The sequence below is a fragment of the Guyanagaster necrorhizus genome (genome assembly GCF_019112545.1).
Source record: "Guyanagaster necrorhizus MCA 3950 unplaced genomic scaffold BT62scaffold_43, whole genome shotgun sequence".
Lineage (NCBI taxonomy): Eukaryota > Fungi > Basidiomycota > Agaricomycetes > Agaricales > Physalacriaceae > Guyanagaster > Guyanagaster necrorhizus.
The window spans coordinates 296,713-316,936 of record NW_025064922.1 but is presented as its reverse complement, the minus strand read 5'-3'; the positions used below and the strand labels follow the sequence as shown (position 1 = coordinate 316,936).

At 47.7% G+C, this 20,224-nt stretch overlaps 11 protein-coding genes across 11 annotated transcripts; 6 read left to right on the top strand and 5 right to left on the bottom strand.

Annotated features, from left to right (window-relative positions):
- Nucleotides 1-444: 444 nt before the first annotated feature.
- On the top strand, nucleotides 445-3,108 carry BT62DRAFT_560297 (uncharacterized protein). Its single transcript, XM_043181401.1, has 23 exons — nucleotides 445-872; nucleotides 927-952; nucleotides 1,007-1,018; nucleotides 1,070-1,112; nucleotides 1,169-1,207; nucleotides 1,263-1,276; nucleotides 1,327-1,425; nucleotides 1,483-1,492; nucleotides 1,549-1,566; nucleotides 1,623-1,648; nucleotides 1,703-1,728; nucleotides 1,781-1,815; nucleotides 1,867-1,903; nucleotides 1,960-1,975; nucleotides 2,029-2,068; nucleotides 2,117-2,217; nucleotides 2,266-2,325; nucleotides 2,378-2,405; nucleotides 2,452-2,509; nucleotides 2,563-2,587; nucleotides 2,643-2,754; nucleotides 2,809-2,877; nucleotides 2,937-3,108. The coding sequence occupies exons 1-23, from the start codon at nucleotides 732-734 to the stop codon at nucleotides 2,961-2,963; spliced, it is 1,062 nt and encodes a 353-aa protein (XP_043034488.1). The 5' UTR covers nucleotides 445-731; the 3' UTR covers nucleotides 2,964-3,108.
- A 145-nt stretch (nucleotides 3,109-3,253) lies between these two features.
- On the top strand, nucleotides 3,254-4,414 carry BT62DRAFT_909398 (terpenoid synthase; the record flags this gene model as incomplete). Its single annotated transcript, XM_043183742.1, has 3 exons — nucleotides 3,254-3,606; nucleotides 3,652-3,937; nucleotides 3,989-4,414. The coding sequence occupies 3 exons, from the start codon at nucleotides 3,254-3,256 to the stop codon at nucleotides 4,412-4,414; spliced, it is 1,065 nt and encodes a 354-aa protein (XP_043034487.1).
- An 883-nt stretch (nucleotides 4,415-5,297) lies between these two features.
- BT62DRAFT_909344 (serine threonine protein phosphatase) lies at nucleotides 5,298-6,520 on the top strand (the record flags this gene model as incomplete). The annotated part of the gene is made up of 7 exons (XM_043183740.1): nucleotides 5,298-5,317; nucleotides 5,364-5,487; nucleotides 5,537-5,627; nucleotides 5,678-5,802; nucleotides 5,854-6,091; nucleotides 6,144-6,415; nucleotides 6,470-6,520. 7 exons carry the CDS (start codon nucleotides 5,298-5,300, stop codon nucleotides 6,518-6,520), a joined length of 921 nt encoding a protein of 306 aa, XP_043034486.1.
- Nucleotides 6,521-7,046: 526 nt separating this feature from the next.
- On the top strand, nucleotides 7,047-8,873 carry BT62DRAFT_956419 (UbiA prenyltransferase). Its single transcript, XM_043188375.1, has 6 exons — nucleotides 7,047-7,683; nucleotides 7,743-7,849; nucleotides 7,902-8,071; nucleotides 8,124-8,208; nucleotides 8,260-8,400; nucleotides 8,454-8,873. Exons 1-6 carry the CDS (start codon nucleotides 7,494-7,496, stop codon nucleotides 8,778-8,780), a joined length of 1,020 nt encoding a protein of 339 aa, XP_043034485.1. The 5' UTR covers nucleotides 7,047-7,493; the 3' UTR covers nucleotides 8,781-8,873.
- A 216-nt stretch (nucleotides 8,874-9,089) lies between these two features.
- Nucleotides 9,090-11,394, bottom strand: BT62DRAFT_1012198 (uncharacterized protein; the record flags this gene model as incomplete). Its single annotated transcript, XM_043177904.1, has 10 exons — nucleotides 9,090-9,161; nucleotides 9,212-9,322; nucleotides 9,585-9,878; nucleotides 9,931-10,109; nucleotides 10,156-10,292; nucleotides 10,353-10,417; nucleotides 10,467-10,558; nucleotides 10,592-10,620; nucleotides 10,669-10,877; nucleotides 11,269-11,394. The coding sequence occupies 10 exons, from the start codon at nucleotides 11,392-11,394 to the stop codon at nucleotides 9,090-9,092; spliced, it is 1,314 nt and encodes a 437-aa protein (XP_043034484.1).
- Nucleotides 11,395-12,608: 1,214 nt separating this feature from the next.
- BT62DRAFT_937591 (uncharacterized protein) lies at nucleotides 12,609-13,287 on the bottom strand. The gene is made up of 2 exons (XM_043187356.1): nucleotides 13,168-13,287; nucleotides 12,609-13,076 (listed from the first exon to the last, which is right to left on the bottom strand). Exon 2 carries the CDS (start codon nucleotides 12,939-12,941, stop codon nucleotides 12,765-12,767), a length of 177 nt encoding a protein of 58 aa, XP_043034483.1. The 5' UTR covers nucleotides 12,942-13,076; nucleotides 13,168-13,287; the 3' UTR covers nucleotides 12,609-12,764.
- A 474-nt stretch (nucleotides 13,288-13,761) lies between these two features.
- BT62DRAFT_834526 (uncharacterized protein) lies at nucleotides 13,762-14,007 on the bottom strand (the record flags this gene model as incomplete). Its single annotated transcript, XM_043182420.1, has 1 exon — nucleotides 13,762-14,007. A coding segment is annotated over one exon (246 nt), but the record flags the coding sequence as incomplete, so codon positions are not given.
- Nucleotides 14,008-14,413: 406 nt separating this feature from the next.
- Nucleotides 14,414-14,809, top strand: BT62DRAFT_937590 (uncharacterized protein; the record flags this gene model as incomplete). Its single annotated transcript, XM_043187355.1, has 3 exons — nucleotides 14,414-14,527; nucleotides 14,583-14,652; nucleotides 14,706-14,809. Coding segments are annotated over 3 exons (192 nt in total), but the record flags the coding sequence as incomplete, so codon positions are not given.
- Nucleotides 14,810-15,176: 367 nt separating this feature from the next.
- BT62DRAFT_1012195 (uncharacterized protein) lies at nucleotides 15,177-16,212 on the top strand (the record flags this gene model as incomplete). Its single annotated transcript, XM_043177903.1, has 4 exons — nucleotides 15,177-15,324; nucleotides 15,375-15,462; nucleotides 15,564-15,810; nucleotides 16,189-16,212. 4 exons carry the CDS (start codon nucleotides 15,177-15,179, stop codon nucleotides 16,210-16,212), a joined length of 507 nt encoding a protein of 168 aa, XP_043034480.1.
- Nucleotides 16,213-16,418: 206 nt separating this feature from the next.
- On the bottom strand, nucleotides 16,419-17,688 carry BT62DRAFT_909529 (uncharacterized protein; the record flags this gene model as incomplete). Its single annotated transcript, XM_043183746.1, has 2 exons — nucleotides 16,419-17,098; nucleotides 17,151-17,688. The coding sequence occupies 2 exons, from the start codon at nucleotides 17,686-17,688 to the stop codon at nucleotides 16,419-16,421; spliced, it is 1,218 nt and encodes a 405-aa protein (XP_043034479.1).
- A 1,896-nt stretch (nucleotides 17,689-19,584) lies between these two features.
- BT62DRAFT_1012193 (uncharacterized protein) lies at nucleotides 19,585-20,192 on the bottom strand (the record flags this gene model as incomplete). Its single annotated transcript, XM_043177902.1, has 3 exons — nucleotides 19,585-19,688; nucleotides 19,743-19,981; nucleotides 20,038-20,192. 3 exons carry the CDS (start codon nucleotides 20,190-20,192, stop codon nucleotides 19,585-19,587), a joined length of 498 nt encoding a protein of 165 aa, XP_043034478.1.
- Between the last annotated feature and the right edge of the window lie 32 nt (nucleotides 20,193-20,224).

Sequence of the window (20,224 nt, the reverse complement as noted above, 5' to 3'; positions counted from 1 at the left end):
TAATAAATGACCATGTGCTTTTTATGTTAGTTTCGTTGGCAAGAAGATCAGTGAGATATCAGATAGAATCAGAATTCCAAGTGATTTGCTAGGTCACGTTAAAGTTTTGATGGCGAAATCAGAACAAATCAGAGGAGTCGACAGCCAGGACCGCTTGACATATCGCATATTGAGATTGACTGTGCCGCCGAGGAATCGGGTTGTGTCGTTTTGAAAAATTCGACATGCTAGCATTAGAGAACGAGCGATGAATAAAAATTACGCCGCATTTGCGACACGAGGTATGAGGGCGGTTCCAAAGTGGAGGTATAGATCCACTCGGTATTGCGACTGGAGCAGCATGCTTGATTCGGTCGTCCAAGAAACCTTTTATGGTGGAAGTGGCCACAATAGATCGGGGCCGAAGAGCCGTCCAGCTTGAACACGTTCCCATCAATCTTCCGCTCCCGAACTGTCATCGCAGCCGCTCACCCTTCATTTCTAAGTTTCTTGGATTTTCTATGTAGAACTCTCATATGATATCTGAAAATATTTTCTCGATATCATATAGTTCTCAATTGTTCCCAGCTATTAAAAAGAATATTGCCAAACTTTCCTTTTTCGCTTAGACTCACCCACCCATGGCATATTATTATCGCGGTTGCCTCCCAATCTCTTGCCATGCGCGCTGATATCGGGCCTGAAGGGAAGCAATCCAGTCCACATGTGGCAAAATCTTGTTATTATAGGAGATGATGGAAATTCACAAGGGAGGGGAGGGGAAACCGCCGAGGTGGTCTTTTCTTTCACCCCGGCTTTCTCTTCTGTCTCTGGGTCTCTCAAACACGGGAAAAATGAGTACGACAACGGCAGTTCCTGCTCTTGACAACACGGTGCGTTGTGTGTGGCAAACTACACTGTTGTTTCGCGCTCAAATATCGCTACAGATGGGAGCCCTTCTCGTCGGCGTTTTGTAAGTAACTGGTATGCTACATTCTGTCCTTGACAAGACCTCAACTTTGAACAGATTCTCTACCGCGTGAGTCGACAACGCGTTAGTTACTTGACGGATAATTTTGACGCCATCTAGACTATGGGGTGTTACTTGTGTACAAACGTTTTCGTACATCAATGTAAGCGTCTTTCTGTTTATCAGCTTTTGACAATGATTGAATGTTCCCATTACCAGCGCTACTGGAGACTTGACACCCTTGGCTTCCGGATTCTGGTGAGTTAGGAAGCCGATCTTTCTTATTAGACTTCAATTCCGAGTCTGCATATAGGTTCTTGCAACATTGTAAGTCCGGTTCTGTCTGTCTCGGCTATCTCACATGACGTGCACTATAGTGTTATGGACACCTTCCACGAAATCCTAATCTGCCATACAATATACGTCTACTTGGTATCCCATTTCGCCGATCTAGCGCAGCTAGAGATCATTGAATGGTGAGTAAATTTCGTCTCTTTGGAACCACAACGAGGAACAGTAACATTCTAAACCAGGAGCATACTTGTAAGTCCATGTGTCGGATGCATTCAAATTGCTGTGACCCACGCCTCAACTCTCAGGTCGAGGTCATACCGTCAGTGCGTAATTCTTTGGTCTGAGTCTTTCTCCCCGACACAGCTGATCTTCCTGACAGGCATGCGTAGCTCTAATGGTCCAGTCGTGCGTTTTATTAAAATCTGTATACTATTGATACTACAGGCCCAATCCTAGCAGATTCTTTACGTATCGCGTTTGGATATGTTAGCGTACTATATCTCTTCTGTCTTTTGTTTCACTGACGTTCACGAACAGTGAGCCATAGAAATCTCTATCTCATCCTGTTTCTGGTACGTTGGTCTCGCCATGGCGACAATGTGAAGTATTCTCACGAACCAAAGGGCTCTCTCGTTGCTGCGGAATTTTTTGTGTGCATCGGTAGGTGGCTACCATAATCAGCGACACTCCGACACTAGCTCAATCCTATGTTGCAGCGTACTTCTCCAAAGCGTAAATTCCAGCTACTATTCGACTATCCATATTCATCTTACCTGGCCTTCTAGATGGGCCCTTGAGTTCTATTCCGAGTCGTTTAAAGTCAGGGTTAGTGCAAGTCCTCAGGTCCACCTTTCGAGAAGCTTATGAATACAGTCGCTATCGCAATCGATGAACGCCCTTGCCGCTGCGGGAGATATGTCAATCTGTGGATCACTTATCTTCTTGCTGCATCGTTCCAAGTCCGGAATGAAAAGGTTAGGAGGGACTTTTCACTCCCTGATAAAGTCATAAAGCATCGCTAGGTCGGACGCAATGATGAACAAGATGATCCTTTTTACAATGAATACCGGGTTACTTACGAGGTAAGTCATCATGAGGCAAGTCTTTTCGGATGCTGACCTGTTTCTCATGTAGCATCTGCGCCATCATGTCTCTCATTATGGTAAGCTACGAGTCTTTGCTGGCAATGAAATATCTGAGCGTTTCAGATCCTCGTTTACCCCAATACATTTCTTTATATCACATTCTTTTTCAATCTCGGAAGACGTGCGTTGTTATGTTCTTCTCGCGCCAATATCATCTGACTGCCATGTTTCCAGTGTATTCCAATTCGCTTCTGGCGACGTGAGACAACATGGTGGTATTCTGAATGACAGACATGCTGACCTTTGTATCTTAGCCTCAACGCGCGCAGAGGTATGAAGACGACTGTAGATGGCTCAGCATTGGCCGCCTCTTTCACTCTGGATAGCGAAGGGAGACGTCTGCCCATCTCCGCAGACGGCGCATCTGTTCGTGTTGGTTTAGTACCGATAGATAATTCTTCGCTGACTTGCGACTTCCAGAAACCCAGGCATATAGTAATCAACCGTGATGTAGACGTTGAGGTGCTGGGGGACTACGAGATGGACTCTGTTGGTGCCTTTCCGATTTTGCTCTGCGTCTCTTCTAACTTTAATTTTCCTACAAATAGCGTAACTTTGACTCTGAGCCAAAATAATGCCTTCTAACTGGGCACTTTAAAAACCATAAATTAACGTTTAAATATGGCGGCTACTACTAGTAGGGTGCATGAAATGGGTTCTCCTACTAGCCTCTTCGCAATTATCTGGAAGCTAGCTTCCCGTTTATATTTGATTCGTTAGCCGTATTAATGTACGACGTCCACGTCGTACGGTACGGTATTTTCGCTGTGCAATTTTTTTTAGGGATGGACAGTTCAGCAGTGTGCACGTGACTATCTATTCTTTTCTTTCGGACCGCCACGTTCTTGATTATTTGTACCAATGAATGGCCAGTTTCCAGCTTCCTGATATCCTGAGCTACAGTCGATCCTTTAACTTACGTGCCAACAAGCACTGCCGGAGAATAACTGACGCGTCGGAAGCGTGGATTCGCACCCAAGATCCTCCAATACTAAATGAGGCAGAGTGTGAAACGTTGACTGGCGTGAAAGCAGGCCTTCTGGCCTCACTATGCTTCCCTACGTGCGACGGGCCTCAGCTTCGTCTTTTCACCGACCTCTGCACGCTGATGGTCTATTCGAACGCCCGGCTTTGGCGCCAACCTTTGCGGTCTTGTTGGTCAGGCGATGGTACAGGGAACGGAGTCGACCTTTTCTCTGGTCACAGAATATTGGTGCAGTGAGTATCATTAAATTATGTATTTCAGTCGTTCTAATTCAGTAGCCTCGTCCCTCGTATTCGGAAGATATACGATGAGGCATCTCAGATGTGGAAGAACAGATTCACGGAATCCGTACGAACCTATCGCTCTGCACAACTTAAGGTTATGGAGAACCGACACCATGTTCCTGGAATTGCAGAGTACCTCGATCTTTTGCCGGACCTGAACGGTATCAAGATAGTCCTCGACTTTATAGAACCGGCTGAAGGGCTGGATATCGAAGGAAAGGTATCGGAGGACGTTGGTCGTCTTCAGCAACAAGCGGTTAATATTATTGCTTGGACAGTGGTTCGTACATTCCTTGACCTTTCCTTTTGTTTCACTGACAAGGACGTCCAGGACATTGTCGGGTACAACGTGGATCAGTCCATCAACAAGCAATACAATCTCGTTTCTCTTCTAATGGCTCACAAGCGGTTGTCGGTGCAGGTCGCCTCTCAGCAAGCAGGGACAATGGTGAAGGATGCCATCGACGGTTTCCTCGAGACGGAGCGTCGGATCGTGTCAGCTTTGAGGCAGCCCCCGACATCTTCAGCTCGGTTTGCCTGGATATGGAGTGCTTTGATGGGCACGGTAGAGGAGAAAGTTGGCGAAAAACAGGAATGTGACGACCTCATGCTGTGGATGCAGGGGCTTCGTGACTGCATCGTAGGCCATACGAACTGGGTCTACGAGACGGATTTGTTCTTCGGGACAAAGGGAGAGGAAGTACGAGGATTTGGATGGGTTTTCATGCTCCCCAAGGCAAATGCAGACGGTGCTTAGATTCGGGACAACTTTGGTAGTGAGGAATTTATCGTTTGCAGTTTTACTGATAATGATGCAATGATGGTAGCCGTCCGTGCCAGACTTGTTACATGTTTGTCCTTATCGAGATTAGACAGAATATGTACTCAGATTTCAGGACGCGGATTGGGTGGCCAGGCAGAAAGGCCACCGGGAATTGTTTTGATGCTTGCATAACACCGGGCTGTTTGTGATGCAGCAGATATCTGGGATGCACTTTGGTGACGACCTGATGAGGCAGTAGCTCCTCGAGTATGTGTTTCTCAGCACATTATTTACCTCGGTGATTCTGAGTGTCAACTAACACGCGTAGCTTCTGGAAGCGATGGAGTGCTTGGTAAAGCGCTGTGCCACTGGTCTTGTTGCTTTCTATTACCCGAGATCTTCCATTTTTTAAGCTCCATCATTAAGCTCTGGGTGAAGAGAAGATGGTACGGCTTCAAGCGTCAGGCTGAAGGTGGTGTTCAATGCCGGAGGATTGGCACAATTAGGTTCCCCTCAATTTGAGTTCAATAATTGGCGATTGGACCAAGGAATGCTCATTTATGTAATATGGTTTGCGCATATTGCGATATGGCTATGGTATCAGAGGCGTCACGCAAACCTATTCCTCTCCACCGCTCCTGTATGAAGCTTGCAGCAGAAAGTGAACAAACTTACTCGGCAGCATAGACCCACCTGCGTCATCACAGTTGGTACTTTCTGCGTCACTCAGATGCGTTCAACGTCTTGCCGCGGGTTGAGATGAGAGGAGCGAGTGGGGGAAGCGTTGCTCGTGGTATTTGCCGGCGGCAATGTGACGTGTGGCTGTGCCTCTTTAATGATACTGGCTTGGCAAGGCCTTGTCCTACCTCCCCTCAGCATGCCTAGCGATCTCGACAGGTGCGCGCCATGTTTCTGCGGAATATTCACTCCTCATTGTTGCTAGCCAAATAGCCCAGCTTAGCCGCTGCGAACCGATATCCGAGGCCCAAGTGAAGACGTTGTGTATCAAAGCCCGGGAGATCCTCATCGAGGAGGGCAACGTTCAGGTTGTCGACTCGCCAGTTACAGTGAGCGCCTTCATTGCCATTTGTCGCCCTTTGGTTGACGTTGAGATAGATATGTGGTGACATACATGGCCAGTTCTTTGATCTGATGGAGCTGTTCGCAGTGGGAGGATGGTGTCCAGAGACGAACTACCTGTTCATGGGTGCGTGCACCTGCATATATGCGCGTTTGACCTTCTTAATTTTATGTCAGGCGACTTTGTTGACCGCGGATTCTACAGCGTAGAAACATTTCTTCTTCTCCTGGCCCTGAAAGTGCGCTATCCGGACCGTATGACGCTCATCCGAGGGAACCACGAGAGTCGACAAATAACCCAGGTGCGTTCACCGCCACTTGTTGTCCTTCTCTTTTGTTTCAACTACCACCAGGTATACGGGTTTTACGATGAGTGTCAGCGGAAGTATGGCAGCTCTAATGTATGGCGTTGGTGCTGCGAGGTATTTGACTATCTTGCTCTCGGTGCAATCGTCGACGGTCGCGTCTTCTGTGTGCATGGCGGCCTCAGTCCTAGCCTCGCCAGTATAGATCAGATTCGGGCCATAGAACGAAAACAAGAAGTGCCACACGAAGGACCGATGTGTGATCTCCTCTGGTCAGATCCAGATGGTGCGACTTTCTCTGGTCCTGTATTACTTATCTCGCTAACGCTGGAGTGCAGATACTATAACAGGTTGGGGCCTCTCCCCTAGAGGCGCAGGCTTCCTCTTCGGCGCTGATATAACGAAAAACTTTGCGCATCACAACGCGCTAGACCTTATCGCCCGTGCACACCAGCTTGCAATGGAGGGATACAAGCTGATGTTCGACAGAATGATCGTCACTGTGTGGAGTGCACCGAATTATTGTTATCGGTGTGGGAACGTCGCGTCAATATTGGAGCTGGATGAGCACCTTGGGCAGGAGTATAAAGTGTTCAGTCATGCACCGATGGTAGATATCCTATTCTTCTTTTGTACCCTGTTTGTCCGCTGAGGTTGACTACAGGACGTACGATCTATACCTACGAAAAGACCTCCCCCAGAGTATTTCTTGTAATAGAGAACCTGGCCAGTCATCTGTTCCAGCTGTATGTGATGCCTGTAGCTCATGGCTTTACAGATGAACAGGGTATCACTATCTTAGCTGCAGGAGACGTTCCTGTTGGCGTACTGGCTGTTACCATCGTAGTTCGGCCCAGATCCCTACATGGATGTCATTTGGTGTAAAGCCATCGACGTAGTGTACTGACTAGCTGCCTTCATGGCTTTTTGTGAGGTTGACGTAAGTGAAGGCTTCCAGCTTAGCGCGAAGACCAGCATCAAATTTGATGCATCACTCTTACTGCACGTGGTCGTATTATGCTCTAGGCGACCCTAAAGAATCACATTTGTTTTTCTTCTAATGCCGCTGCGAAAGTTTCTGTTCTCGTATTCCGTCTTTGGCCGCAAGTCCGAGTCGGCCTTCGAAATCATTCTTTGTTTGTCCTTGAACCAATACTTTTGTTGTAAGCAATGCCGCACACTCAACGACGACTGTACCCTACCATTCGCAGCATCACGAAGAATCTCGAACATGTACACGAATCACCTGATGGGATCCTATGGCTGTTAGGGCCGATTCCCCATATGGTCATCACCGCTTGAGTGCGATTCGGAGAAGCGGGCGTAGCCAAAGCGACTGTTCCGATATCTGCTGAAAATGGACTAGCCAATATGGAATCCATACGCTGTTATTCATATCTGTCATCACAAGAGGCACAGAAGATCATTTTTGGCCAGACATGTCGAAACCAAAGCTTTCATTGGCTCTCGGTTGGTATTCATGGGTGAAAGATGGTCCTTTGAATTTTCCTGCAATTGATGCAAACTGTAGGATCCGTAGTCCCCGAGCAGTGGAGACACTAGCACTTGGAAGATCATAGCGCTGCGCTGTTATCACCATGCCCTCCATTTGTCTTAGCTTGTGTCCTATTTAACAGAAACGTTCATGACAGCATGAAGTCAAGTTCTCCACCTACAGGATCTTACAGATGTCTTTCAACACAAGACTGACTGCCCTCCCAGTCTCTCACGAGAAATTCAGGGTTTCACGGCGCTCCTCTATCTTTTCTAGCTTCCTCACGTTCCTAGCCCCTCCGACACACACCGAGATTCAGGCTTGTTGGGAACTCTGCCGACTTCAGAATGGTATGGGCTGCTCCACGGTTTTCTTGCCCGTAGGTAAGAACAATACATTTGTACTTCATCCATGGTTAATAATCTGATGATAATCTGTGTAGCATGGTCGCTTGCTATGGTATATCACGCCTTCCCTGAACTTCGTGGGATCGTGGTTCTACACCGTGCAGCCCTTTACTTCTTCCTCTGCATCGGAATCAAATCCTTGGTTGGTAACTTGACTTTTTGTTTTGGTATCCAGTCTAACATGATTCTTCTAGATAATGACTATTGATGATATCCTCGACTGCGACATCGACGCTCGCGTTGAACGGACCAAGGGTCGCGCCCTACCCCGAGGCGCGATCAGTATAGAACGTGCTTGGTTGTTCTTCTCCCTTCAGGTCGTCATCGGTGTTTACTTGGCCAATATCTTCTTGAGCTCTAACGCGTAAGTAATAATCAATGGTGCTGGTACATTTTCGCTAAACCTGTCATCACAGTCTTCGTATTTCCATGACTGTATGGCCGTTATATGTCTTGTACCCTACGTGCAAGCGATGGATGTACTTTGCTCCCATTCCATTGGTGTGTTTTTCCTCCTAGCGTTTTGGGTCTCAGGATCTCATTATTTCCAAGGGGCTGATGTTCAACATTGGGATATACATGGGATGGGCTGACCTTACACCTAATGGCCATATTCCCTGGGCGGCCCTTACAGCTGCTTACGTCGGCGCCATCCTTTGGACAATCACCTATGAGACTGTATACCAGCACCAGGTACATAGTTACAATACAGACATCGGGTTTTCTAACTAGTCTCTTTTCCACAGGATAAGCTCGCTGATGCCAAGATCGGCATGAGGTCGCTCGCCATGTTCTGTGGGGAATATACCATTCCTGTTTGCGCTACCACCACCATCGGATTCGCGTCCCTCGTGTCGTACGGTGGTTATCTCAATGGGCAAGGCCTGCCATATTACCTCGCCGTGGCGGTGTCCGGCGGTATTCTTCTCAAGGAGCTGCTCTCAACCAATATTGATGATCCCAGGCAATGCATGAAATTCTTCCTCCGCACCCCGATGATAGGAAATATCGTGCTCGGAGGATTGGTTCTTGATGCGGTCCTTCAGCGTGCCGTCAATGGGATTCCCTTGTAGATGGTGTTTTCAACAGCGTACGGCTCACATATTATCGATTTTTCTAGTATTTTAGTTGTGTATAAATGATAAGAATTGTAATATAGCGTTCTGATATCTTTGACGGCGGATATTTCTATACGTTGCAGATGGTCGATCGCGGCGCGGGGCACTCATCTACTGCCTTGGCCCATTCCTTGTATGGACTACAGCACTTTTGACGAATTATTTTGAAGACATAACATGGCCGCTTCACATGTACAAACCATTATGCATTTGTTCCCACCCTCAGTACCTGATGGGAAGCTCTTTCTATGGGAGGTATACCAGTTAATCATACATTGCAGAAATAGAAGGCCCGGGGGGTGTATAATAATCGACTACGTTTACGAGGTCGAAATACTACATTGGAGGCATCAGCCAACCATCGAATCATATCCAGAATGGCGAACGCGCCATCGGGGCCACAAAACCCAGTGCTTCCTGACATCTGACGCATCCCAGCGATACGTATGCAATGGATCGGCCTTCGCAGCGATGACCCTCGAACATGCGAGTGTTCCCTACTGACATCCGGGTGAACGGCCAGAGAATTACCATTTATCTCGACATCTTGCAAATCTCATGAACTGTATGTATATCATTATACTTTGTAAATAGAATAGTCGGAGTCAGTAATATTGAATTAATATACTAAAATCCCTCGCTGCCGACAGTCTTCCGATTTCCTCCAGCACTTCTTTCATCGAATATACTTTCTTCAAATTTGGACTAAAACATCGTGGGACCAAGCTGGACTTTAAACTCACAGGCCAGCTTGTGAACCTCGTCAGGCATGAAACCGAAAGAGACTTCTATCGTTTCGTGGTCAGTCATGTCAGTAGCAATGCATTCCCACACATTAGGGTGCGGGTGATACATACTGACGCGAGGATCCGGTTCGTCACCAGTGCCCATGATGAGACCAGAGTGGAAGTCATGCAGATAACATGAAAGAGGACCAACAAGAAATCGCTCGAGGCATTCGTTAATTTCAGCCGCATCCCCAGCAGCAAGAGACGGTGCGTTATAGTTATCGATGTAGACAAACACGCTCCATAGCCGAGAGCGTGCAAGGTTCTGCAATGGAGATGAGAAGTTAAATTTAACAAAAGGAGAGGGAAAACCTTACCAAAACTCCAGGCAACGAGTGGATCCCATCTCCGTAAATATAAGAGGAGATATTCTTCGGTGTGATTTCGAGCTCCTGTTGGTTCTTGTTCAAAAATCGTTTCAAGACCGTGTTGACATGCTCGACAAGCGACTTTTCGAAATCAGATACGCATGTCGCGGCCAGGTCAAAGGTCAGCACTAAGTCCGCGTGCAAGTTTATTGTGTATCTGCCAGTGTTTGCAACACAAGTGTCCGATCCACGTAGATGATAACGCAGAGGGAGTTACGGGGGAGTTGCGATGTTTGACGTCGTAGAAAAACTCTGCCATGGCCAGGAATGAAGTTTTCCCAAAGCCTGCGGGACGACGGACAAGAACGAGCCTGGGGTCAAAAGTCGCGAGGCTATGTCATCCTGTAAGACAGGATGTTTTGTCAACCTACACGACAACGACACCAGGAGACGACGAAATATCTTGATATGCAGTGAAAGAGCACGATGGTAATGTCTGTATCATCTGTCAGTAGACCTGGCATGGCGACGATACGTATACGTACGGATTCACGGCAATCAGTCTTAAAAATCCCTTGACTGACTTTGATGGGACTGGAGGTACAACAACTGCTCTCGGAGTGTGACGGAAAGGAACCTACGCGGAGGGTGAGGTCGAATAATAACTAACAAGGGTATCGGAGGCTGAACTTTCGGATCCTACATGACATGTTAGAAAGATGACGCATGAATCCTTGATGAACGCACCGTCCGAGTCCTCGCTGTCGAAAAACCATGCGACAGTAGTGCAGCCCTCTTGAGATCACGTTCGACGCCCTCTGGTCTATATCCACGCAAGCAGCAGGCGTTTCGGATCTCGCTACTGACGGGTGGCCCACTTTTCCCGTCAGAATCCACGCGTGGTCGCCAACTGGCAACTGACAATAGTATTCATCGTCGTGGACGTCTTTGACGGCCTCGAACAGATCAGAAAGGTTATTGCCACGACAGATTACCCTGTATGGGGCTCAGAAACCGCGGGGGAGGACGCATTTGACGTCGAGTGACGGCGTGTAAAAGTGTTAAGGCATGTACTCGATCACATGATAACGTGTTCCTAGTTCTCAAGTTGTATTGGACTCAAACTGAGGTTAACTTGTCTGCCCACAAGTCCAAGGCCATAGCTAATTACGAAACAACATACACTATGTTTCTTTACAAACATAATCTACAGGCCAGTAGGAGAAGAAGGGTTTTGAACACATCTGTCATGGAGTACATGGAACACGCCTTTCGGTGACCAAACTGATAGGATACAAGCCCTGCCTCAACAGAGTGGACTGCAAAGTGCCATTAGAGCTTGTGAACCTCGTCAACGGTGAAACCAAATGTGGCTTCCACCACATCCTCATCGGTCATATCGATGGCCACCAGAGACCAAACATCACAAGAGTAGGGATTGATTAGAGGATCCGGTGCAAACCCAGTGCCCATAATGAGCCCTTGGACAAAAAACAAAGCATTGGAAAGGGGCAAAGTAATCATTTGGGTTAGGCACTCATTGACTTCAGATGAGTTCCAAGAGGCGATGGATGATGCATTGTAGTTGTCGATGAAGATAGAGATGTCCCACTTTTTTTGATGAACAAGAACCTTGGGGCAAAACCAATATGTCACTTAAATGAAGTAATGGCACAAAAACACAACGAACCAGAACTTCGTCAAATGTGAATATCCTAGCCTCGCTAAGAAGCATAGGATTGATCATGAGCTCCTCCTGGTATTTCAATAAAAACTTTCTGAACATGCCATCAATGTAAATCCAAGTGAACGGCGAAAATCTTTCACTGATGGCACTGACAGATCGAAGACAAGACCAAGTCACAATGTGGTGCATCCAAATCAACATCCTCACACTTGTAAACTTGAGTGCCGCATCGGAGATGGGCTTTGTGTAATGTTTGCAGTCATAGAAAAACTCTAGCATAGACAAAAAGGAGGTTTTTCCGAAGCCTTTTGGACGATGAACAAGTGGAAGCTTGTGGAGCAACTGTGATTCCACAGAAAGGTCCATAATCTGTGTCATTTTATCTGCCCAGATGCCACTTGGACTATCAACAAGAAACAAGAAACAACTGCAGCACATATACCTTGTCAAACCTCTAAGGCAATGAGAGATGACTGGATGGGATTCCTCGGCAAAGATATCTGACACTTTTTCATCTACTTTTATGGGCCGAGATGCTAACAGATGGGGAATGGCAAGCGGGCAGTACCATCGGTCCCAACACACGCATAATCGCAGAAACAGGGCTTGCAATGATACTGAGCGTCGTGGCTTTTCCTGGCAGCGAGACGTAAATCGGAGAACGCATGACCATAGCACAGAGCTCTGAATATGTGGGACACATTACATAGTAGCATACGGTGGACTTGGACTGACATCATGCTGATGGTTAGCGGCAAACCGCTGGCGATGACCCCTACTATACCAACTTAATGGCCTGTTTCTTTGGTCTTGAGTAAAAAGAACGCAAATTCTGTTACGAGCACTGCGGAACGTGCCCGACAAAGCACTGCTCCACCGACAGACAAGGAGATAATGACGTTTATGTGGAAGCTCAGCTGTAAATAATAAATCCACAGTTCGCCGCAGTTTCAGTGAGCTGTGGGAGAATTCGGAGCTTGGCTACCATGAGTTCGAAACGCTTCCATAATGTACAGTTATGGGGATACAATGTCAATAGTATGAACCTAAAACGAATGAAGTCCTATAGAATAAGTTATACATAAATATGCACGGCCGTCGTCCAAATACTTACGTCGCTCTTCATAGAGTATACAAGTGAGAGTCCATTGAAACGTTACGAAGCGGTTAGAGAATTCTTCCTCACCCGTAAAGGAGAAGTCGAAACGTTAAATGTGTAATTAGCATCCGGCGACGGCGGCGACGACATCTCCGTTACTGTGTCCATCCGAGCTTGTGACCTCTTCTCCCACCACCTCCGTGTCCGCTCCAAGTGTGGGTAATACACGGACATAGATGTCGTCTCCCCCTCCTCATCTGACGATGAAGCGATAGACTTGATGGATATTGACAGAAGAATATATGTGAGTATCTCAGTCGGGCACAACGTGGGTGAAGCGACTGAAGCATACAGGTAGGAACGGCTGGACTATATAGGTGATCGGGAAACGACAGGAGGTGTAAGTATATATAAAGTAAATAGAACGAGTGATTGAAAAGTAAGATAAAATGAAACGTACGGATATCCTCCAACAATAGAATCTGCCTCTCGATACGCGACACTCTGCTCCCATAGCGGTCTAAGTCTGCCCCTTTGGCCCGTTTTACCCGACCTTTCACCAAACCGGCTATGACTTTTGTCGGCATCCTGTGCAAGTCGTCCTGCTGTTTTTCCCCGCGCGCCCGTTTCAAAACGTGATCCAGAATCTGAGGCAGAGCGCGCAGACCTGAGCTAGATCGGAAAGCGAAGGGAATAGGTGGAACGGGCGGTGGTACTTCATACACTGATAGCATGGTGTGTCTGCGCGTTGAAGCGCTCGCTTGGGAGTACAGAGATTCGGATGAGACAGATGAAGAAGAAGACGTGGGCGGTGACTCGATGGGCGTTTCCATCTTTGCAATCGGACGCGTAAGAAGGTATCGGGATGCTGGAATGGCAGGACTATCTTTGTCGGGAATAATGAGTTGAGGAAGACTTTTGGGACCGGGTACGGGGGGCGGTGTCGCTGGAGGAGACGTCTGTAGAGACGTATGCCTTGAATCGAACGAACTCTGCGGTGCAAAACAAAGAGACATTAGAAGGTGAAATACAACTGCATCTAACACACTCACTCTTGTACATAACAGCATCCTTGAGATTTATCCGCGCACCGAGAGAACGCCACACGAACATCCACTAGTCCAATACCCGCCCACTCCTTTAAATCCGTATCAGAATACAGAAAATCTCCACCAGGGGGTCTGCATCCCACGAAAAGCAAGATTTTCCCAACGTCTTCGCCTGCTCGTTTCCGCACTGCACGCTCTTGAATGAACCCTCTCAGTGGCGTGAAACCAGATCCAGCACAGATTATCACCAGGGTTCGGGAAACATCTGAGAGCAAGCGAGAATTGGCAACGGAGCATCTGACGGTGACCAGGACTTGGTCTCCTGTACACATATTTGCAAGGTAATTGGATGCTACCCCCCATATATGTGTGAGTTTTCGACACACAAAGAGGAGGTGAATCCAGGACGCTGAATGTGCGACAAACGCGATGGCTATTCCACAGTGGCGACGAGGAGATTGAATATTGTCTTTGTCATATTGAAGGAAGCATGCAGATGAATTTATCTAGGGGGAGATCTCTGCGGTCGAAACCTTGCCGCTCCAGAATGTCGAGAACGCCAAGTCATTTTGATGTTACAGCGTGGGTATGGTTGGTGATGAGATCACGGAAATAACATCGAGAGCAGTCCGACTTTGCGAAATCCATAAGGCCGACTATGTCATCTTTTGTGGCAGGTCGTGAGAGTTCAATAAACCGGTTGAGAACGCTTGACAATGGTATGCGTTCTCCTAAGGGAAGAAGGGCCGTACTTGACATCGAAATTTTGATCTACAAGGGATATTCACAAGACGACGCTTGCGAAAACAGCAGACAGAACGCTTGCCTCTTGGTCAAAAGATAATTTGAAATGGGCAAACACGCGATGGACATCCCGAGAAGGAATTTATGGCAAGCTCAGAAAGACAGAAATCAATTTCAATCTTGCGTGGTACTGTGGCAGACTCACATGGATAAGTAATCGCCAGCACGATAAGTCATACCATCGAGTAGATCAGCCTCTAATAATGACTCAGATAATGAGCCCATGAATGATATATACATATCTTCCCGTCCTCATGACGTTTGACCGGAAAGCCGGGTTGAGTCAACAACACATTCAACTGCATACAGCTCAAAACCATCCCTGAATGCTGAAGTATTGCCGCTCTTCAGCTATCCAGAACTTGCACCTGAAATGAACTCCTAAAAGCATAATACTCCTGCGATCAACCAAATCAAAAGACGATAATGTGACTTCAGTGAGGAGACTCACTCTAGAGAGAACCTCCCACAAGGACCTCTTGAACTGCTCAAACACATCAGATATGTTCCCATCCGTAGCGTCTCCTTCCCCTCTATCGACAATCCTACGTTCGCCTCGTTTCTCAAGTAACTCGTCACATAGTCTAGAGTTCCGTTGGTACGTCTTTCTCCACTCATGGTTACCGCGTCCAAATACGGCGAAATGTACTCCATCCAGCTCATGTCCCAGAAGGCTCATCATCCAAGGGATAAACTGATTTGCGTTGTCGCCGATTCTCGGCCACGACTCGTACCGGTCTCGAAACGACCTTGGGTAGCCCGCGGTTCGTGGAGACTTTGATGTTCTCTCACGGTCTTTTCGTTCTCGTCATAGGGAATATGAATGGCGCCAGCAGTCTGTCACAGATACTCACTTTCGCAGATGCACACACAGCTGCAGAGGTCAAATACCTAGACTTGCCGTAATTATATGGACTACACATACCGCCGGTTTTGCACACTTTACGACACAAGTCTCGTATAATCCATCAAGCCCAGGGCTGACCCGTGCGGAGATATATAGGGAGAAGAAAATGGCAGAGAGGAAGGCTTGGCTAGACGAGTTCAAGGACAGGGCCGAAGAATGGTTGTTCACATTCAGGGTCTGCCTTCCCAACGCCAATTCCATGTACGGCTTCCGTGGCCCCGGATCGGCATCCCAACACCACGAATATCGCGACCTCTGTGACCTTCTCAACCGACCCTATCGCTGTTTTCAATATGGATGCTGTTGGGAATCCTCGGTGATGCGCAGGGTAGACTCCAGGCTGGTAAGGCCAGAAGGTATGAACTCCTTATTCTGCAGCTCCTACAGAGCTCGTATTTATACTCTCCAGGCTTGTATCTAGAATTTACTACAACTTTCTCTTTCTCTCGGGCTTACTCATCAACTCTCGGCATGATGCCGGATTGCCCTTTCTAGAACTTTCCAGCAAAATCCCAACAGATGCTATCCTGAGGCATTGAACCACGATTACCTGGACCAATTGATAGTACTTTACATATCGTCCAATCAAAGATTACCGTACACGCATGTATTTTGGATGATGGTAGTAATATTATGAAGTTTGGCAGTCACGGTGAGGACAGCCAGGGTGATACAAGCTTAGAACGAACGATGGTGCTTCCGTTGCTTGAACAGCTTTTAGAAGCCTGTCGTGCCCGAAGCTTAACGGCGCTCGTTGGTTCAGGATGTCTATCGAGTTCAACCATGAGAAAATTAATTCATGATAGGATGTGTAGACACACTTCTTTAGACCCTACGATTTTCTCGCGAAACTCGGCTAGCCAGCCAGTGACTGAAGTCAGAAGAGAACACATTTATTTGGCCGCGGAAAGGATGAAGATTACAAGAAAGTGTGAGGACTATGATCTAGTACTAGGCGCCCTCTTTGACCTGGTCGTTGTGTACTATGAGAGCCGAACCAGCGAATTCACTACAGGTCTTGACAATGGCTGAGTAAGAAACCCAGGTCTGCAGAGTTTCATCCTCAAAGGACTCCATGACTCCAAGGTCCTTCCGTAGTATATGTCCGTTCTTAGCATGGAACCCTAGCAGGAATTGCTGGCGAATGCGATTTATCCAGGACTGAAAGTCAGTGAAGCCACTGTTTGCCATAGGAGAAAATGAGTCAATTTTCGTAATAAAAAAGCACTTCTTGTACTTCAAATCATCACGATCGAGTTTATACCAGCTATTGAATGGGGAATGGACTCGCGTGCGTTCCAGGATCGGGCGTCCATCAAGGTCTTGTTTAGCCACGACCATGTAACGACAACAGAGGAGGAGAATGACGTAGAAGATGGACTCTACATCGTGTCGATAGAGGTGCTTGGGTGGATGACCATTTTCGTCATCGATGAGGAGTTCGAACGCCATGTAGGGTAGAGTACCGGTGCGCTGACGCAATGAAGGGCCAGTATCATGTCGGTAGGCAGACAAGTCAAAGTCGTTGAGGACCCCACGTAAATGACCGTCGACGGTTCGGCGCCACATGATATTTCCAGGACTGATATCACGGTGGAGGATTCCTGGGTGATCGTACAGCCATTTGTGAACTATGCCAGCCGTCAGAAAACACCGCGAAAACCAAAAAAAAAAAATACACACTCTGCAAAATATCAAAAAAGACCTGAGCATACTCTTGAACCGTCCGCAGTTCTTCAAGAGGATACAGCCTCTCCTGGACCGTAACTCGACAGACGCGTTTTTCATACTCGAACTTTTCCTCCTTTGCAAATATGGCTGTTGCAAAGAAAGCGACGAGATTCACCTGAGTAGAATCCGTGCCGTAGTCAAAGTCTTGAGAAAGGAGAACGTCGGGCAAATGGTCTAAGGCCCAGTCTGGCCTTTTCCCTTGCGGCATGGATCGCGCCTTCTCTCTGGCTCTAATGACAAATTCTGCCTCTGATTTTCGACTGGCAGCAGGCCAGCTGATCTTGACAACAAGTTCTTTACCCTTCCACTCCTCGTGCTCCGATGTCACCTCGACGATGCAAGTATCCCGACCGATAATCCCAGGCTGGCGCAAAAGAATTCGGCCAAGGGTGACCTCAACCTTCTTATCATCTTTACCCAACTTCAACTTCACCCCAACGAAGATAGCCGTCTTGTCAAAATTCTCCTTGTTCCTGGGGTTGCCACACATGTCCATGTACATCTTATGATTCTCGATGAGCGTCCTGTCATCGCAGAATTCTTCTTGGATGTCCCGCTGCTTCACAGTGAGTCGACCCAATCCGATGAGCACTGCGGCGAACTCGTCCGTCACAACCTCTTCCGTAATCTTCGGTCGCTTGCCATGCGATTTGAACATGTCAATCGATTTGCACACAATGATGACGGAGCGATCGTAGTGGAGGGGTTGTATCTGTCCCACAGTAACCAGAGCGCCAATACAGTGCGTCCGAAAACCGGCAGTAGACAGCATCTCGAGGGTGTAACGACCACACTGGAGGCGGGCGGCTCGGCGAGCCTGGGTTTCTTCTTCCTCCCGTCGCGCAACATCTTCCGCCGCGACTCCCTCTTTCGCAGAACTATGTGCCAGCGACTCGTCTGTTCCTTTCCTGGCCTGCGAAACTTCGGACGTCGTCCCATAGCGCGCATACTTGGAGTGGATACGAGGAAGCTCATCTTCCGAATGACGCCTCTTCAACGTGGAGCCCGTGCGCGACATGACCGGAGGGAGGATGCCGCCAGGGTCTCGGGTTTTGCCTCTCACCTCTCCCTTAGGATCCTCACCCTCTGATATAAGTATAAGTGAGAAGAACACAGTAGGAAAAGAATAGTAGTGCTTACCAGGTGTTATAACTCTATAGATAGCTTCCGTTCCCTCGTCGAGGTAGCACGCATTAGGCTTGAATTCCTGCCAATGCATTGTTTGCGCCCACGCAAAGTTATACTCTGGGCCTTTGTCCTTCATGTTGTCAACAACGTTTCCGGAACTGTTGAACATCGCGCGAAGAACACCCAAGGTATCAGGGACGTTCTTTTCTAAACCGCCGGCAACCGGCTTCGCGTCTGGTCGATAGATGCAAAGTCGAGAGTCTTCAGTGGCACCGAGAACGTCGAACGCACTGTTACACATGAGGCCGTGGGGATGGTAGAAGGACTTCTCCCCGGGATTGTTCTCATTGCACAATTGGATGTAGGTCTTGACATCATTCTTGAATACAACGTCGTTTTTGAGGGCCTCGATTCGAGATTTTATCTCGCCATCCGTCCGCCAGTCGTCAGGAAGATGGAGAATATTCGTAAAATAATGGTCGGCAGACATGAAAACGCGGTTTCTAAGATCTTCTAGGATGTACCGTTCGAAGTCTGCCACAAGATGATCCGCGTTGGCTGTGGGATTCACAGTTGGGACGTGATTGCTGAGCGGAGTGCTCTGCACAGAGGAGCGTATCTGTTCAGCTACAGACTCTTCTGGCGGCGGAGTCTTCCTCTCTCGGGTGGAGGGGAACCCAGAGCCAGCATTTCGAGGCGAAGAATTCGAATCGTTTAATTGAGTTGGGTAGAAAGTGAGTAGGGGGTCAAGAAACAATACAGCGGCAGCCATTTTTGCGTGTTTTTAAAGTCGGTTGCGTAGAACAATGGTGGTAGTGACAAGGTAAACTTTCAGAAACACGTGGTCGCGTGGCGTCAATCGTATTTCGATTTGTCACAAGGGGGCGGCGCGGCTAAAATCGGGCAGGGGGTCCTGACATGATTCAGAGTCCATTTACGAGAAAAAAGGAAAAAAAGGAAAAATTGCACCTGCGATGAGGAATGTTAGAAGCTAAATAGAAGAGCCATTAGACACTAAGCAGTACATTAAAGAAAGGCCTACGTTGTGGGTAATACTCTCGTTCGAGAGTTTCAACCCCGTCTTAGGGTCCTTCTCGTTCATCATAGAATAGAGAATATCCCGCTTCTCTGTAGGATGTAATCTTCGCCGAAAGCGGGTGTAAGAAGGCAGTCGATGGGGAGAGACGACGGATGTCAACGGTCACATCTTAAGTCAAGTGAAATCCCTTCCGTACGTGCAATAGCCCAATTGAGTTCATCACTGAAAGCCTGTCATGTATAGAGCGATATGAAAGCACGGCGGAGAAACACGCTGTGAAGATTCCATCATGAACGAGATTTCGCGTTCCTTTAATGCGCTGCCTGTAATGGATAGTCAGACAGCTAGCATGTAGACGTAGGAGAAAAAAAAGCTACCAACTGATTTCCGGAATCTCGAATCATCCGACAGCTCGTTGACAAGGTTGTATGAACTGGCGAATACTACCACCCTGCCTGTAGGTGAACTCAGCCCAGCAGGACAGCTCTTAACACGTTGAGTTGATATATGCGGGTCGATGAAAACCACGTGTCGGTAAATCTGCCACGAGCAAATATCAGCTGCCGGTCTCTTAGAAAACACAGCACCGAACCTTTGTCCAAAGATGTTATGTTGCCTATAAATGGCGTTGATGGTGGTTACGGAATGGGAAGGAGGGTAGCCATCTTTCACGAGCGACGGGAAGCGTCCGCGTTCTTATACAGCCCTACTCGTCCATACCCATGGTGATAAAAGACGGACTTGTAGGACTTGAAGGTGCAAGCGTTCATCAGACACCATAATGATGCGTAGTATATCCCGGCGACGAAGAGAGCCGCGATATACATGGATCACGAATTTTACCCCATTGGAACATTGC

Excerpts from the sequence above, each read along its gene's own strand:
- BT62DRAFT_560297 (XM_043181401.1), top strand. The coding sequence starts at position 732 with ATGATGGAAATTCACAAGGGAGGGGAGGGGAAACCGCCGAGGTGGTCT. Across the intron at positions 1,113-1,168 it reads AAACGTTTTCGTACATCAAT|CGCTACTGGAGACTTGACAC; the intron begins GTAAGCGTCTTT and ends TCCCATTACCAG. Across the intron at positions 1,649-1,702 it reads GTAGCTCTAATGGTCCAGTC|ATTCTTTACGTATCGCGTTT; the intron begins GTGCGTTTTATT and ends CAATCCTAGCAG.
- BT62DRAFT_956419 (XM_043188375.1), top strand. The coding sequence starts at position 7,494 with ATGTCTTTCAACACAAGACTGACTGCCCTCCCAGTCTCTCACGAGAAA. Across the intron at positions 7,684-7,742 it reads CACGGTTTTCTTGCCCGTAG|CATGGTCGCTTGCTATGGTA; the intron begins GTAAGAACAATA and ends TAATCTGTGTAG. Across the intron at positions 8,209-8,259 it reads ACTTTGCTCCCATTCCATTG|GGGCTGATGTTCAACATTGG; the intron begins GTGTGTTTTTCC and ends ATTATTTCCAAG.
- BT62DRAFT_937591 (XM_043187356.1), bottom strand. The coding sequence starts at position 12,941 with ATGTCCGTGTATTACCCACACTTGGAGCGGACACGGAGGTGGTGGGAG.